General features: G+C 36.3%; 3 protein-coding genes and 1 pseudogene across 4 annotated transcripts; 1 reads left to right on the forward strand and 3 right to left on the reverse strand.

Annotated features, from left to right (window-relative positions):
- Positions 1–1,708: 1,708 nt before the first annotated feature.
- F22H10.3 (Spore coat protein) lies at positions 1,709–1,948 on the reverse strand (the record flags this gene model as incomplete). Its single annotated transcript, NM_001381178.1, has 1 exon — positions 1,709–1,948. One exon carries the CDS (start codon positions 1,946–1,948, stop codon positions 1,709–1,711), a length of 240 nt encoding a protein of 79 aa, NP_001367774.1.
- A 1,832-nt stretch (positions 1,949–3,780) lies between these two features.
- On the forward strand, positions 3,781–4,038 carry F22H10.2 (VrrB protein; the record flags this gene model as incomplete). Its single annotated transcript, NM_001373612.2, has 1 exon — positions 3,781–4,038. One exon carries the CDS (start codon positions 3,781–3,783, stop codon positions 4,036–4,038), a length of 258 nt encoding a protein of 85 aa, NP_001360003.1.
- Positions 4,039–8,654: 4,616 nt separating this feature from the next.
- F22H10.5 lies at positions 8,655–11,437 on the reverse strand (annotated as a pseudogene). The gene is made up of 10 exons: positions 10,721–11,437; positions 10,560–10,662; positions 10,396–10,513; positions 10,185–10,344; positions 9,823–9,885; positions 9,606–9,737; positions 9,321–9,431; positions 9,176–9,270; positions 9,055–9,127; positions 8,655–8,984 (listed from the first exon to the last, which is right to left on the reverse strand). Coding segments are annotated over exons 1-10 (1,902 nt in total).
- A 484-nt stretch (positions 11,438–11,921) lies between these two features.
- On the reverse strand, positions 11,922–12,286 carry F22H10.11 (uncharacterized protein; the record flags this gene model as incomplete). Its single annotated transcript, NM_001313411.3, has 2 exons — positions 11,922–12,041; positions 12,257–12,286. The coding sequence occupies 2 exons, from the start codon at positions 12,284–12,286 to the stop codon at positions 11,922–11,924; spliced, it is 150 nt and encodes a 49-aa protein (NP_001300340.1).
- Positions 12,287–12,655: the final 369 nt, after the last annotated feature.

A 12,655-nucleotide genomic window follows, 5' to 3' on the forward strand; every position in this document is an offset into this window, starting at 1 on the left:
CGAAACTGTATGTTAGGGCACTTAAAACATCTTCAGCTAGCACTAAAATTCCAGGAAATTTTCGATTTAACCATGTTTGTATTGTATTCCTCACTGCGAATTCCACCACACTGATAACTCATTCCTGTCAACACACGTACACACATACCTGATCATTTTATAGCCGAATACTTTCCGTTAGGTTGGCTGTAAATCAGCGTTGAGAAGTCATAAATCGGTTATGGTCTTGACGTAAAAGTGAGAAAAATGATACATGATGATGGGTGATAATAGTGATAATAGAGGAGAAGAGAACATATCATATTTGGTAGTAGGATTGAAACCTGTTTTTTTTGTTCGATAACCTCCAGCAGCTACACGATTCATATAATTATTACGCCATTGCAGTGTATAAGGTGTACATGTATGGGTGTCCTTGTCACCACTTTTTGATCGAACGCTTCCCAAATTGAATGGTGAAACGGTACAGTGAAAGCAATAAAGTGTGAAGTACAGCTTGTTAAGAATGTTCTGCAAGACTTGTTTAATAATTATAGTTACAAACTCAAAAACTTTTGAAAAAATATTATGGTGGACACTCAGCCAAATAACTGAAAAATTGACTACTAGCTCGAAAACGATAATAAATTAAAAAAAAAACTATTGTATGTAGGATATAGAAAATTTTTCACGGAGGTTATCTTTTTCACAGTTATGAATAAACTTATTGTTTAGACACTCACACCAGTGAGCATATTTGCATTTTAGTTAAATGCGAGGGGGCAGATAGCTCAGTCGGTAGTGGTGGCCGCTAGCAGTCTGGAGGTCACGAGTTCAAGTCCGGCCTCACCCCCTAGGTTTACCCAGCCTCTATTGGGAAGTGGAGCAATCCACGACAGGATTATCGGCCACAGTCCCCGGCTAGGACGTGGCTTAAATTACAGCCCAGAGGGATCACCACCAGGCAGTGTACCTGAATCCCAGATCCGCAGTGCATAGCACTTGAAGAACGGATCGTCCTTTAATTTTTTTTTTTAATTACCTCGCGAAACTTACAATTTCCTATTTTCGTTTTTACCTTTCTGCTGGGTTTTGACATTTTCACGACAGGGTTTTTGAGAAAAATCAAGGGAAATGAGAAACGAGGGTAGTAAATCGTGATCCACGCGCAAATTACATAAATACTAAATAAAAAACTCTCAAAAATAGTTTATGAACTCGCGGCAACATTTTTTGCATAGTTGTGCCACTTAGTAGAAACACTGAAATTTATGTGCTATATCATTTAAATATTATTTAACGACGTTACTATCATTGTACACGTTTCTCTCTCTAAGTAAGTAAGTAAGTATCTAAGTATCTTAGAATGTTGGGTTGTGTCAACCGTATAGAAGAACTGAAGTATTTCTATGCCATGTGAAATATTTGAGCCCTAATTGCCTTCTCTGTGGAATTCACGTTTTGATGGTATTTGTTCATGAATTATTTTGAATTTTTGTCATCCGAATGCCACAGTTATGTGTCAGACAGCATACTCGTAGTTTTAAATTTTACTAGTCAAGTAGAACCATGCATCATTATGGTGGATAACTATCGTTTTTCTGAATTAGTGCAATTTATAAATTGGAAACAATTAAAACAATATCAAAACAATTTATTTAATACATCAGGGCAAAATATCACATTTAAAAAAACGTCCAAAAACCCCCAACCAAACTCCAGGCAAAATTTAGCAATGATGATGATGGTGGAATGGATTCCAGTGATGATGATGATGATATGGTTCCTCAATAACAACAACTGGTGGTGGCATTCCATACATTGGTGCAGCCATCATTGGTGCAACTGGAACTGGCATTGGAGCAACCATTGGAATTGGAGCAATTGGTGGAGCATATCCCATTGGTGGTGGGACATATCCGACTGGTGGTGGGTATGGGTACGAACCGTTGTAGGGGTTATAGGCCATGGCGAAGAAAGTCGAACTGAAAGTTGAGAAATGTCAAGAAAGTCAGAAAAGCGGCACGAAGAGGGTTAAGTAAACTGATAGGCAAGGTATTAAAAATGAAAATGGAGAAATAAAAACGAGGCAAATGTCATGAGGCCAGTCAAGGTACTGATGGGAATAGGCTGATAGGTCGAGGTATTTTATATCGTTTTAGTATCAGCGGGAAGGAGAAACGCGTCACTTGATATGCAAATAGTGTGACACTTTTCCCGAATAAGTTTCTCCTATTCATCGATTTCGAAAATGAAGGTTCAATGAGTCATTGGAAGAATTGGAAGAATGACATATTTAGAAATAAAAAAAGCAATAAAAATAAACAAATTCTAAAAAAGAAGATCTAATTAAAGAAATAAAAGTTGCCATATTGGAAGAAGTGACGTTAGTATTTGGCTCCCGTCAATATTGACTCAAAAACATCAGGAGCGAAAGCTATGTCGAAATAGAATTGAGGAACAATTGTTTTATTTCTGTCAATTTTTCGTGCTTATGGGAATCACTCAAATACAAATCAATCTAGACGATTCCGGAATCAAAAGTCAAAAGCTTATCAGTAAGCGTACACAAAGCAATCAGTGGTCTTCAAACTTTTGGTAAATAGAGTTCGAGCCAAAGTAAATCAATTCATAGTACGTGCATAAAACACGGATGAAAAATTTGTAAGGAGATATATATATATGGACACTTTGAACTTTGGTTCAAAGTTTGGAAAAAAGTTTAACGCAGTGTTTTTGTTGAATACAAATGCACTTAAATGATAAATTAATTTGTTTAAACCGAGAAATTAATGGTGAAAATTATGTGAAAATGCCCAAAAAAAAAGACTCATTTCATGTTAATATTTTTATTTCTCTACAATTGCTGCTCTTTTCAGCACGAAATATATATAATTTTAGCTCAAGTCCTAATTTTGCCAAAGTTTTAGTGATTAGCAGAAATTCAGCCAATTGAGAATACATTCGCGCTAAAAATACCGATACCTTAACACAGTAGAGCCTTGTTTGATAGCCCGGGGCGAGGTTTTTTCAGTTTTCTATTGTCCAAATTTTTAGTGTCTTTGTTTGTAGTGAAAAAGAAGACTAAAATCCGCGTTTCATGCTTACAACCAGGTCCCACACTCTGAGGAATTGGAGTGTTCACGAAGCAATCGCTACTGTATTTTTACAGTTAAAGTTAATTGGTCCCTAAACATTTCTTTGAATAAAAACGCAGTGCCAGGGACGTCCAATGCTTTACCAATTTCCGAAATAAATTGAGCTCCCAGGCTCACGGAGAAGTTAGTAAAAGTGGAGAGAATAGAGCTGTCAGAAATGGTGCTACTCCTCTCAAAAATTCATGTTAGTTCTGGTTAGAAAAAATGGCGAAGATCTGTCAGAATAATGAAAACAGGTAGCTTAATGGCCAAAATCCAAAAAAAAAAAACGGCGCCTTGAACTATTTCAAAACACATCACCACATTGTGTTTTTATGAATCATCCAGACAATTCAACTGATCTATGTGTTTTTTTTGTTTGCACTCAGGAAGAGGCTCTGACTAATGCAAACAACAATACGTCGGTGTGCTCTTTTTTTAATGCTTATCAGTGTTAAATGGGGGGTTTGTCCTCCGCCATGACGCAATTTCTTTTTTTATGTTTCTGGTGTTTAAATATCACCGAAAAATTTCAGTTAGACATCAGTTCACCTTTCTTAATATTTTAATTTTTCATTCTTTTCGTTTCCGTTCCCGCTCTGAAAATTATTGTATATATTATTTTGTTCTACTTAAAATTTTTCATTTTAGAATTTAAGACAACATGTACGAAAACGGAGGTTACAACCCGTACGGACAACAGGGATTTGCTCCTCCACCAGTATTCGGTGGTCCAGGAGGCTATGCTCCGCCAACTGTTCATGTTCACAATAACGGAGGGCATCATCATGGGCACCATCACCATCACCATCATGGATTACTCCATGGTCTTGGACATGCTTTGACTGGAGGACATCATCATCATCACCATCACGGTGGACATCATTTCGGACACCACCATCATCACCATGGGCATCACTAGTTTATAAACTTTGAAATTCATCTGTAGATTTGTATAAATTGTATATTTAATTATCTTATGAAATTTTGATTTGGGTTTTGGGTTATATTTGTTAAAAATTTCTAAAAGAATGTACATTTCCGCTCCGCTCCTAGAAACTGAAATTAACAAATTTGACAGATGTGCTGCTTCATAATTTCCACCCATCTGAAAAGAAAAACTGTGTTAAATGGAACCTATTGCGAAATTTTAAGCATACAATTAAGGTTTTCTGGTTAAAAAAATGTTTCAGCTAATATCCTAGATTTTCAAGATCATTTTTAATTGCGGAAAAGGCGTAACATAATTTTTTTTTCGCATTTATCAATTTTCTATAAACCTGTATATGTATTTCCGCTCAAAGCCTTTTTGATTTCCGAATATGTTTGCTATCAACACCACCTGATTGTTTTTTTTTAAACAAATTCTATAAATGCAGAAACTGTGTGTAATGCTTTAAAAAACCACTTTTTCAATTATTGACAAATCTAACAAAAGTCAAAATTATTGTCACTCGCGAAAAATTCTTAAATAGTTTCAAAAAACCAAAAACTGAAGAATAATTGTTTATGAGCATTAACTAGTTTTGACATCAAATTAAAAATATAATACCGTACTGTGAATACCTGTTTTATGTCAATAAATAGATGAATAATGCTCTGTTCACAAAATCACATCAAAATTTATTTCAATGTTTCGTTTTGAAGTTAAAGGTGGAGTAGCGCCAGTGGGGATTTTGTCTGGATGCATTTATAATTATCCCAAACAACCCAATATCATAATAAAACACTCCAATTTTTTTTTTGATTTTTTATAATATCCGGTCAAAGTTTTGGAAAATTGCCAAACTTTTGAAAATTATGAGCTTTTGAGGAAATTCGAAGAAATGTCGCATGTTTCGACCCCTATAATGTTTTAATACAAATAATTTAAACAAAATTAAAACATAAGAAATGCCGAAAAAAAAATTTTTTTTGGTCGACTTCCAAAATTATGAGTGGCAAAACTGAGCAATTGCCACTTTTTGATAGTTCAAAAATTTTTTGAAAAGTTTTATCATGATATTTGGTCATTTTGGGGCCATAGAAGTGGTATTTATCAATTTCCCCACTGGCGCTACTCCACCTTTAAACCAAACTTTCTCACAAAAGTACGAGCATTGTTAATGGGTGAGCAAGGTTTTGCAATTGTTTTTACACACTTGGAACATTCATGAAAACAGAAGTTTTCAAAAATTTTCCTCCATTAGTCTTGCATGTAAGAATGCTTTTCAATAATTTCGTTGGGTGCAAGACTAGTTTTAGAATGCCATGTAACTTTGGAAAAGTGACCAATTTTCGCAGAAAACTAAACTTGATACCTTTTAAACAATGAAAATACATACTGTTCAATATTTCATAAATTATTTGAACATTTTGAAGCTTAATTCATCCAAAGTTGACAAAATTGTTGTTGTGGTTTGGCAAAGTACTGCTGATCTGGCAAAAAGACGGGTTCAATACTAATAAAGTAAATACGGTAAGTAATACATATGTTTTGCAAAAGTTATAAGAATTCACGTTTTATCAAAAGTTTTCTCATTTATTGTGCGAGATATCGCACTCTTTGCCCTTCCGACATAGCTCAGCTATTGTTTATTGTCTGATTGATATTGCAATATTGAGTTTGTTATTATTTAGAATCATCCCACGACATTCTTTTGTTATCTTATTGTTTGTCCGCCCCCGTCTATTGTATATAAGCTGCTTCCTCTGAGGAAGCGGCATCTGTCTCATAATAAAGGAGTTTTGCTCCAGCCAGCCTCCCAATTCAGTTTATGGTGCATCGACGACCTATCGATTTCGGTGCCTTCTAAAAAGACCCGCGTGGCAGGCGGGACGCTGGCTGGGTTCCTAATATTCCATATTCCATTACTATTCGTGCTTCTGGTATTGCGGGCAGTTGGAGAAGATCCAAGTCGAGATGATGGCGCTAGAAAGGACTAGACCAACCAATGCAAACAGTGTCAAGATGACAGCTTTCGGAAAAATCGGAGCAAGCAGTTCAAACAGATGAAAGCAAAATCGAACGAATTCAACAAGATGATTGGATTGGTGAGCAGATCAACTCGGAGCAGTATCACTTCAAATGCTGTTCCAAACTGGAGACGCGCCAGCGGACGTGCAAAAATGCTGGGACAGACGAGTACCAGTAGTCACCAATGAATCTTGGTTCTCAGAATAACCAGAGTTATCGAAACACCAATTATTGTCCAATTAGATTAAGCCATATGTTGCCCAATGTTCCTGCGCGATGGTGTTCCTGGGTGTTATTCTATTTCTAAAGGGGCAATGTGGTTATTGACTAATTTGATGTTCCCTGCGCGATGTTTTCTTGTGGATAAAACTTTTGATCAATCCTTTCATAAATTATTATTTTATTAGGGCATTGACCACTATATACATGTTTGAAACGAGAAACTAAGGCGCAAATTTATGATTTATTAGTTTTTCGTCTGTTTGAGGATTTTCAAAGCGAGCGAATGTGGTTAGAGAAATTTGGTATATTTTAGGCCAAAAACAGAACCAAAAACAGTTTTCAAAATATCGAATTTTGAGGGAAAAACATTCTTAAATGTTTTTGTTCTTGATTTTTAGTCCAAAACTTTAAAAAACACATTTTTGTACTTCTGTTTCTTGTGCAATTTTATTCGTGACAGCTATGCAGTGAGCTTTGGACAATCGCAAATGAAACAGGTGGCTAGAGACGCCTGTTAAGCACCTGTTCTCTAGTTATGAGTAACTCGGAATTTACGTATGTTATTCGTCAATTTTTAAACTGCTATAAAATCACTGTTAGAAATTGTGTAGATAGTTGTTCTTCGCAGTTCTCATAGTCAGGAACAGGGCTGTGCGGCAACCGGCAACCGAGTTGCCGTAAATTTTGGGGTTCGGCAACTTCGGCAATTGCCGGTTGCCGAAAAGTTGACGAAATATTGGCAATCGAAAGTTGCCGGTTGCCGAAAATTTCTGGGTTCGGCAACTTCGGCAATTGCCGGTTGCCAAAATTTTTTGGGTTCGGCAACTTCGGCGAAATTCCGGTTGCCGCACAGCCCTGGTCAGGAACACGAACTCCAAGCAAATGTGGAGTAAAAAAACAATTTCACTTTATTCACAGTAAATTAACCGATCATTAGATCGTAATATGCTTTTTTCAATTTTGCAAAACGGAAAAAAAATGATAATTATTTCTTAATTTCCGTGAGTGACATCATTTTCAACATTATTGATTTTTCTTAAGTACCCGTTTCAAATTGTTTTTAAAACTTTCAACTTCCAAAAAACTGTTTACAAAACCATTAGTAAGTAGCATTCAAAAGTTTTACAAGCTTTCACATTCGAAATTCCAAAAAAAAGCTTTGTATCAGAAGTTATTGAACGTTTGACAAGTTGTGTGAGACAGTAGTGTTAAGAAGGAAACGGTTGCCACTTGGTAGCTGGCCCGCGGAGAGCTGAGTTGTTTGCGCGGAGGCCAGCTGTGTGTCGGCAAGATCAAAATGGTGTATGGTAAATATAATGTAGTGTATGTCTGAAATTTGTCTGGAAATCTCAAACTTTTTTCCCATAGTATATAAATTTCTCATAGAATCTGAAAATACAGGTAAGAAACCCCGAAAATGCTACAATTTGTTTGAAAAAGCTGGAGGAAATCTGGAATTTGTCTGAAAACCGAAAAAAGCGCATTTTCAATCACAATTGATTCATTACATTCTTACTACTTTTGAAAACATACGTATTTAAATCCACACCATCAGCATTGTTGAATAATCCATCAAAAGAAAGATACCGCCGCATGCGTAGCGTAACACGCGAGGGTTTGGAAACCGACAGAGTCAAGTATATTGTTCTAGTAATTCATCAGATTTTCAGACAAGGTTCAGACAAATTTTAGACCAAATTTTGCATTATTTCAAACCATAGGGTGGTCACCTGTCACCAACCTTTCCCACCGGTCACCACAAGGGCTGTTGCAAAAAAATTGACCAAAAAAACAAACAACAATAATTCGAAATTTTCAAAATAACCAAAAAAACAAAAAAATCAATTTCTGATTTCAAACGGGACGAATCAGAATTTCGTGAAATATTTTGTTGATTTTATTTTTTTTTTTTGTTCTCGTTTGTTAAATTTTTTCGCTGAATCAGTGTTGTAATTTATTTTTTTGTTTTTTTGGTTTTTTTGATGTCGAAAAATCAAAAAAAAAACCAACAAAAAAAACCTAAACAAAAAACAAAAGTACAACAGCCCTGGTCACCATCGACGAGATTTATAAAACGAGAGTGTTCAGGTATAGTTTTTTACATGAAAATTATCAATCTGCCTATACTGCTCCTTCTGTTAGTCTGTTTATACACATTAATATCTTGCAAATAAAGTTTCATAATTGAAGCTTTTTTAATCACTTGAAAAAGAAATGTCTTGAGGTAAAATGTGCTAATTGAAGGAATTGAAAACGAATCAGTTTATTTAAGATGATGATACTAAATGATATTATAAAATGATATTATATGATATGATATGATATGATAAAACTATTCTCCGCTAAAATGCAAATACATGTCAAATTGAAATATTCGGAATGCTGAACCACATGCAATTAGATCCACTAATTGATTTTTTGCTACCAATTTCGGCTGATTGGAATAGACTTTTCCTCGAGCTTGCTGTTCTTAAAACTGTATCTAGCAAGTCTCTTATTGCTGATATACGAATTGTTGATGTGCACGGGTTTCTTCTTCGAGCCAGATCAACCAGAGCTCCGATCGCTCTGTATCCACACGAGTATCCGTCTGTCTGTTGCTCATAGTTAATGTCCACGGTGCAAGGAATTTGACGTTCAAATATTTGCCCAAACATAACTGATACTTGTTTGCAAACATTTTCGGATACCTGAAAACAATATAGTTTCGTGAGGTCACATGAGAGAGTTAGAGAGAGAGAGAGAGAGAGAGAGACTCACTATCGGGTTTCCATCCGCATCGAATCTCTGCAGACTGTCATAAATCGCTATGAAGTTCTTGTCTGAGTTGTAGCTGCAAATGTTTTTATTTCAGAATTTTTTTTATTCTGTGCTGACTTACAATAACAGGATGTAATGAGCACGACTACTGTCGAGTAGAATCTGAGCAACCGGGTTCTGTCCCGTAATTCGAGCTTGCACATCGGCCGTATTTTCCTATAATTTTTATGTGATTTATATTCTCAGAATTTAAGGTGAAACATTACCACTTTCAAGTATTGCATAGAGAACATTCCTTCAATTTCATACCCATAGGCAAGTTGTAACTTGTCACAGAAACTGTTGATCAAATCATCCGGAAGAAGTTCGTCAGTCACCTGAATTTTCAAAATAAGTTCATCAAAATATTTTTTGAAGACTGTTCAAAATAACCCCAAACTGCAGAACACGACAAATGGATCAAGACAAATGAGTTAAGTTCAAAACTGTATAGTGTTGAAACCGGATCCAACTTTCGTGTGCTCAGTTGGGTCTGCTTTTTACCAACTCACGCTATCATCGATGACACTTTAATTCGGTTGGACATCAGCAGCTTCATTGAGCAATTCCAGAATTTTTCTCAATTTCCCCGGTTCGTTATTGTCCTTCAGTATTCGAACTTGACCCACAATACTTTTCAACGCCTGTAAAAATAAAATGATTGGTACTTATTGGCATTTTTCTCAATAAAGGAATATATCCCAAATATAATCTTCTAATATCTGTTACCTTATTAATTTCTGTTATCAGTTTAGATGACGTATCCGCGGATGTTCCAGCTACTCGTACTTCCTGAAAATTCAAAATTGAGTGATTATTTGTTGGTATTAATAAAATTTGAACTTTAAACAGCATTATCCAAAGAATTTAAAATGTTATTTTGAATTTTGTCAAAATGAAATAAATGAATGTTTTTGTTGTTGAAATTTCTTTTTTATCATTTTCTGAGTGACATTAGAAATTTAAAGGACAAAAACTATGGACTTGGTCAATATAATTTCGTCTAACCCAATTTGATGATATTGAGAAACTTATATATGGAAATAGTAAGAACTAAATTTTCTAATTAGACATTGCCAAACTTCACAAACCTGTACTTTGTCGTAATCTAATATAACTTCTTCAAATTGTGAATGATCGTCACTCGTCACAGCTGAGGTAGATTCCTGAGTCAGTTCATTGATTGAGTTCTTGACAAAGATCTCTACAGGATCTGTATTCTCCCAATCGGTTTATCATTATCATCGCTGTCTGAATTAGTTTTGTTTAGTGATTATACATAGTTTTTGAATTTATGCAAACCTGAACACTTTCTTCTGAATGTTCAATAAACGAAGAAGAATGTTTCCTGATGATGGCCGTTGCTATGTACCGTATCCACAACACGTACGATTCACTTAAGAAATGTTGCCAGTTTTTCCTGAAGTGTCAACTGTTTATCGCTTTTTGATTTCGATATTACTCACTGGCAGTTTCTCCTCATCTCTCGATATACATCGAATTGCGAGTCACTGAATCCTTCAAACATTGCTGTGTCAATTTCCGTGTCGACGTAAATTGTTTTGCCGCCTGAGAAAAAAACCAATTTGGTTCTGGAAATTGATAATTTCTCAAAATCTAGACAAACCTTCTTGAATGCGGCTCCATGTAAAGTCTATAATCGTAACACGAACTCCTCGCAATTTTATTCTCACCGGACGGTTGTTGAGGACGAACTCTAACTCCTCCGCCCCGGTTTTGTCAATAAGCACATTTCCGAGGTGAAGGTCCCGATGCTCAAACTGCAACTCCGTTTCCGCAATTGCCAACGAATAGACGAGTTGCTGCATAATAGAATGGAATTGATCGATACTCTCCATTTTGAACTTCTCGAGGGCAGTTCCGCCCTTTGAAAGTATCAAAACCAGGTATAGTTGATTTTTATTGAACTTTGACGGACGGATGTTTTCAGACTCCTCTTCCACTCGATACGTGTCCCAAGCCTTTAGTAGAGAAGTTGGGTGCTTTCCTATTACAACTTTTGCCATAACCATTTTTACGAAGTTTTCAGTGACGTTGGCGTGGTTTTTAGTACTCAGAGCTGACAGAGATTTCAGAATAGCCAATTCTGCTATTACTGCGTCTATTCCTTGTGTGTGTTCTCCACATTTCTCTCCATTTGATATATCTCTGCACGGGAGTACTTTCATCACAACCGATTGATTGTTAAAAATCGTTGAAAACGCTTCAGCGTAACAACCTTCTCCAATTTTCGCGATGTTCTTGGAATCCAACGACAGTGACGACCATTTTTCAGGTTTATATTGTCCGCATTTGCTGAGTAGCTGTTGAAATGCAGGTTCTTCTGAGAAAGTAAAATTGTATTGATTCAAAATTCAAAGTTGCACGCGAGCGGTATCTATAGACAATTTCTTTAGCGTATCATCAGAAGCTCAGACATGTTTCTTTTGAAAATGATTAAAATTTCAAAATTTTTGCTTCATATTAATTCTTTTTTTTTAATTTCTTGAAGTATTTGTGACAAAACAGCACATTGAATTGTTAGGTTAAAATATTTTGCTAAGAGAGGCAACGGGACAGGTATAAAGGGGATACAGAAAAGTAAAAGAAGATCTGGAGTGATAGAATCCACGTCTTATATACCCCTCTGCGGTGGGAAGGCGGAGTCGTCGATTCCTCCGCAGAAAGGTCCAGAAGACGTAAACAAGGTGAGCGCTCCCCCGCGCGCGCGCGCACACACTTGAGTGCGCACACACACACAGGGTTACGGTAGCCGAGAAGTTTAGAGGCTTGGAATAAATCGAGTGTATGTGAATACTGTAATTATCTCAGGGATCGAACGCGTAAGGAGCGTTTGGCACTGTGCACAGATGGATCAATTGAAGAGCTGTAGTCGGAGAAGAGCGAAGGGTTGATCCATGACGTGACTGACTTTCTGGCCGGTGATCCTGTAAATAAAAGCATTACTCCCTATACACACTTTGCCTTCTATCACCGGAGAATTGGGGAATAGGAGAAGTGTAGAGATGGTTAGAATCCTTACACTATTACAGGTTGTGACGTGTTTGAACGACTCAAGCTAGTCACCCACTAACCGAAAGTATTGGCCCAGTCGTGACCATGCTCTGTTTAATTAAACTGAATTATTAAACCTGACACTCACCTTGTGGTATTGAGTTTCTGCCGTGATCATTGTTCGACGTTAAACTCGGTGTCCGTGGTGAGCTGGATGGGCTTTTTTTCTAAATTACATAAATGAACAGATTGTGTGCGATGAGGTTCAAATATTGTACCTTTTTTGACAACTTTTCTTCTTTCCTCTCGCTCTTGCCATCAAGTTTCGAAGCATTTTCCTTTTGTTGGTGAACGCCATCTGAAAATACTTTATTTGTTGTATACAAGAGCGCGCTGCGATTGCTGCTTGGCAGTTGAAATTTTGGCAATCTTGGCAATTGCAGAATGTGATTTTCACACAAAAATGATGAAATTAAGTGTAAACTAGATATTTTTATACATAACAAACATTTGAGTTTGAAAATTGGATCTCGAGAGTTGGCATTGG

Source organism: Caenorhabditis elegans, chromosome X (genome assembly GCF_000002985.6).
Source record: "Caenorhabditis elegans chromosome X".
In the NCBI taxonomy this organism is placed as follows: Eukaryota; Metazoa; Nematoda; class Chromadorea; order Rhabditida; family Rhabditidae; genus Caenorhabditis; species Caenorhabditis elegans.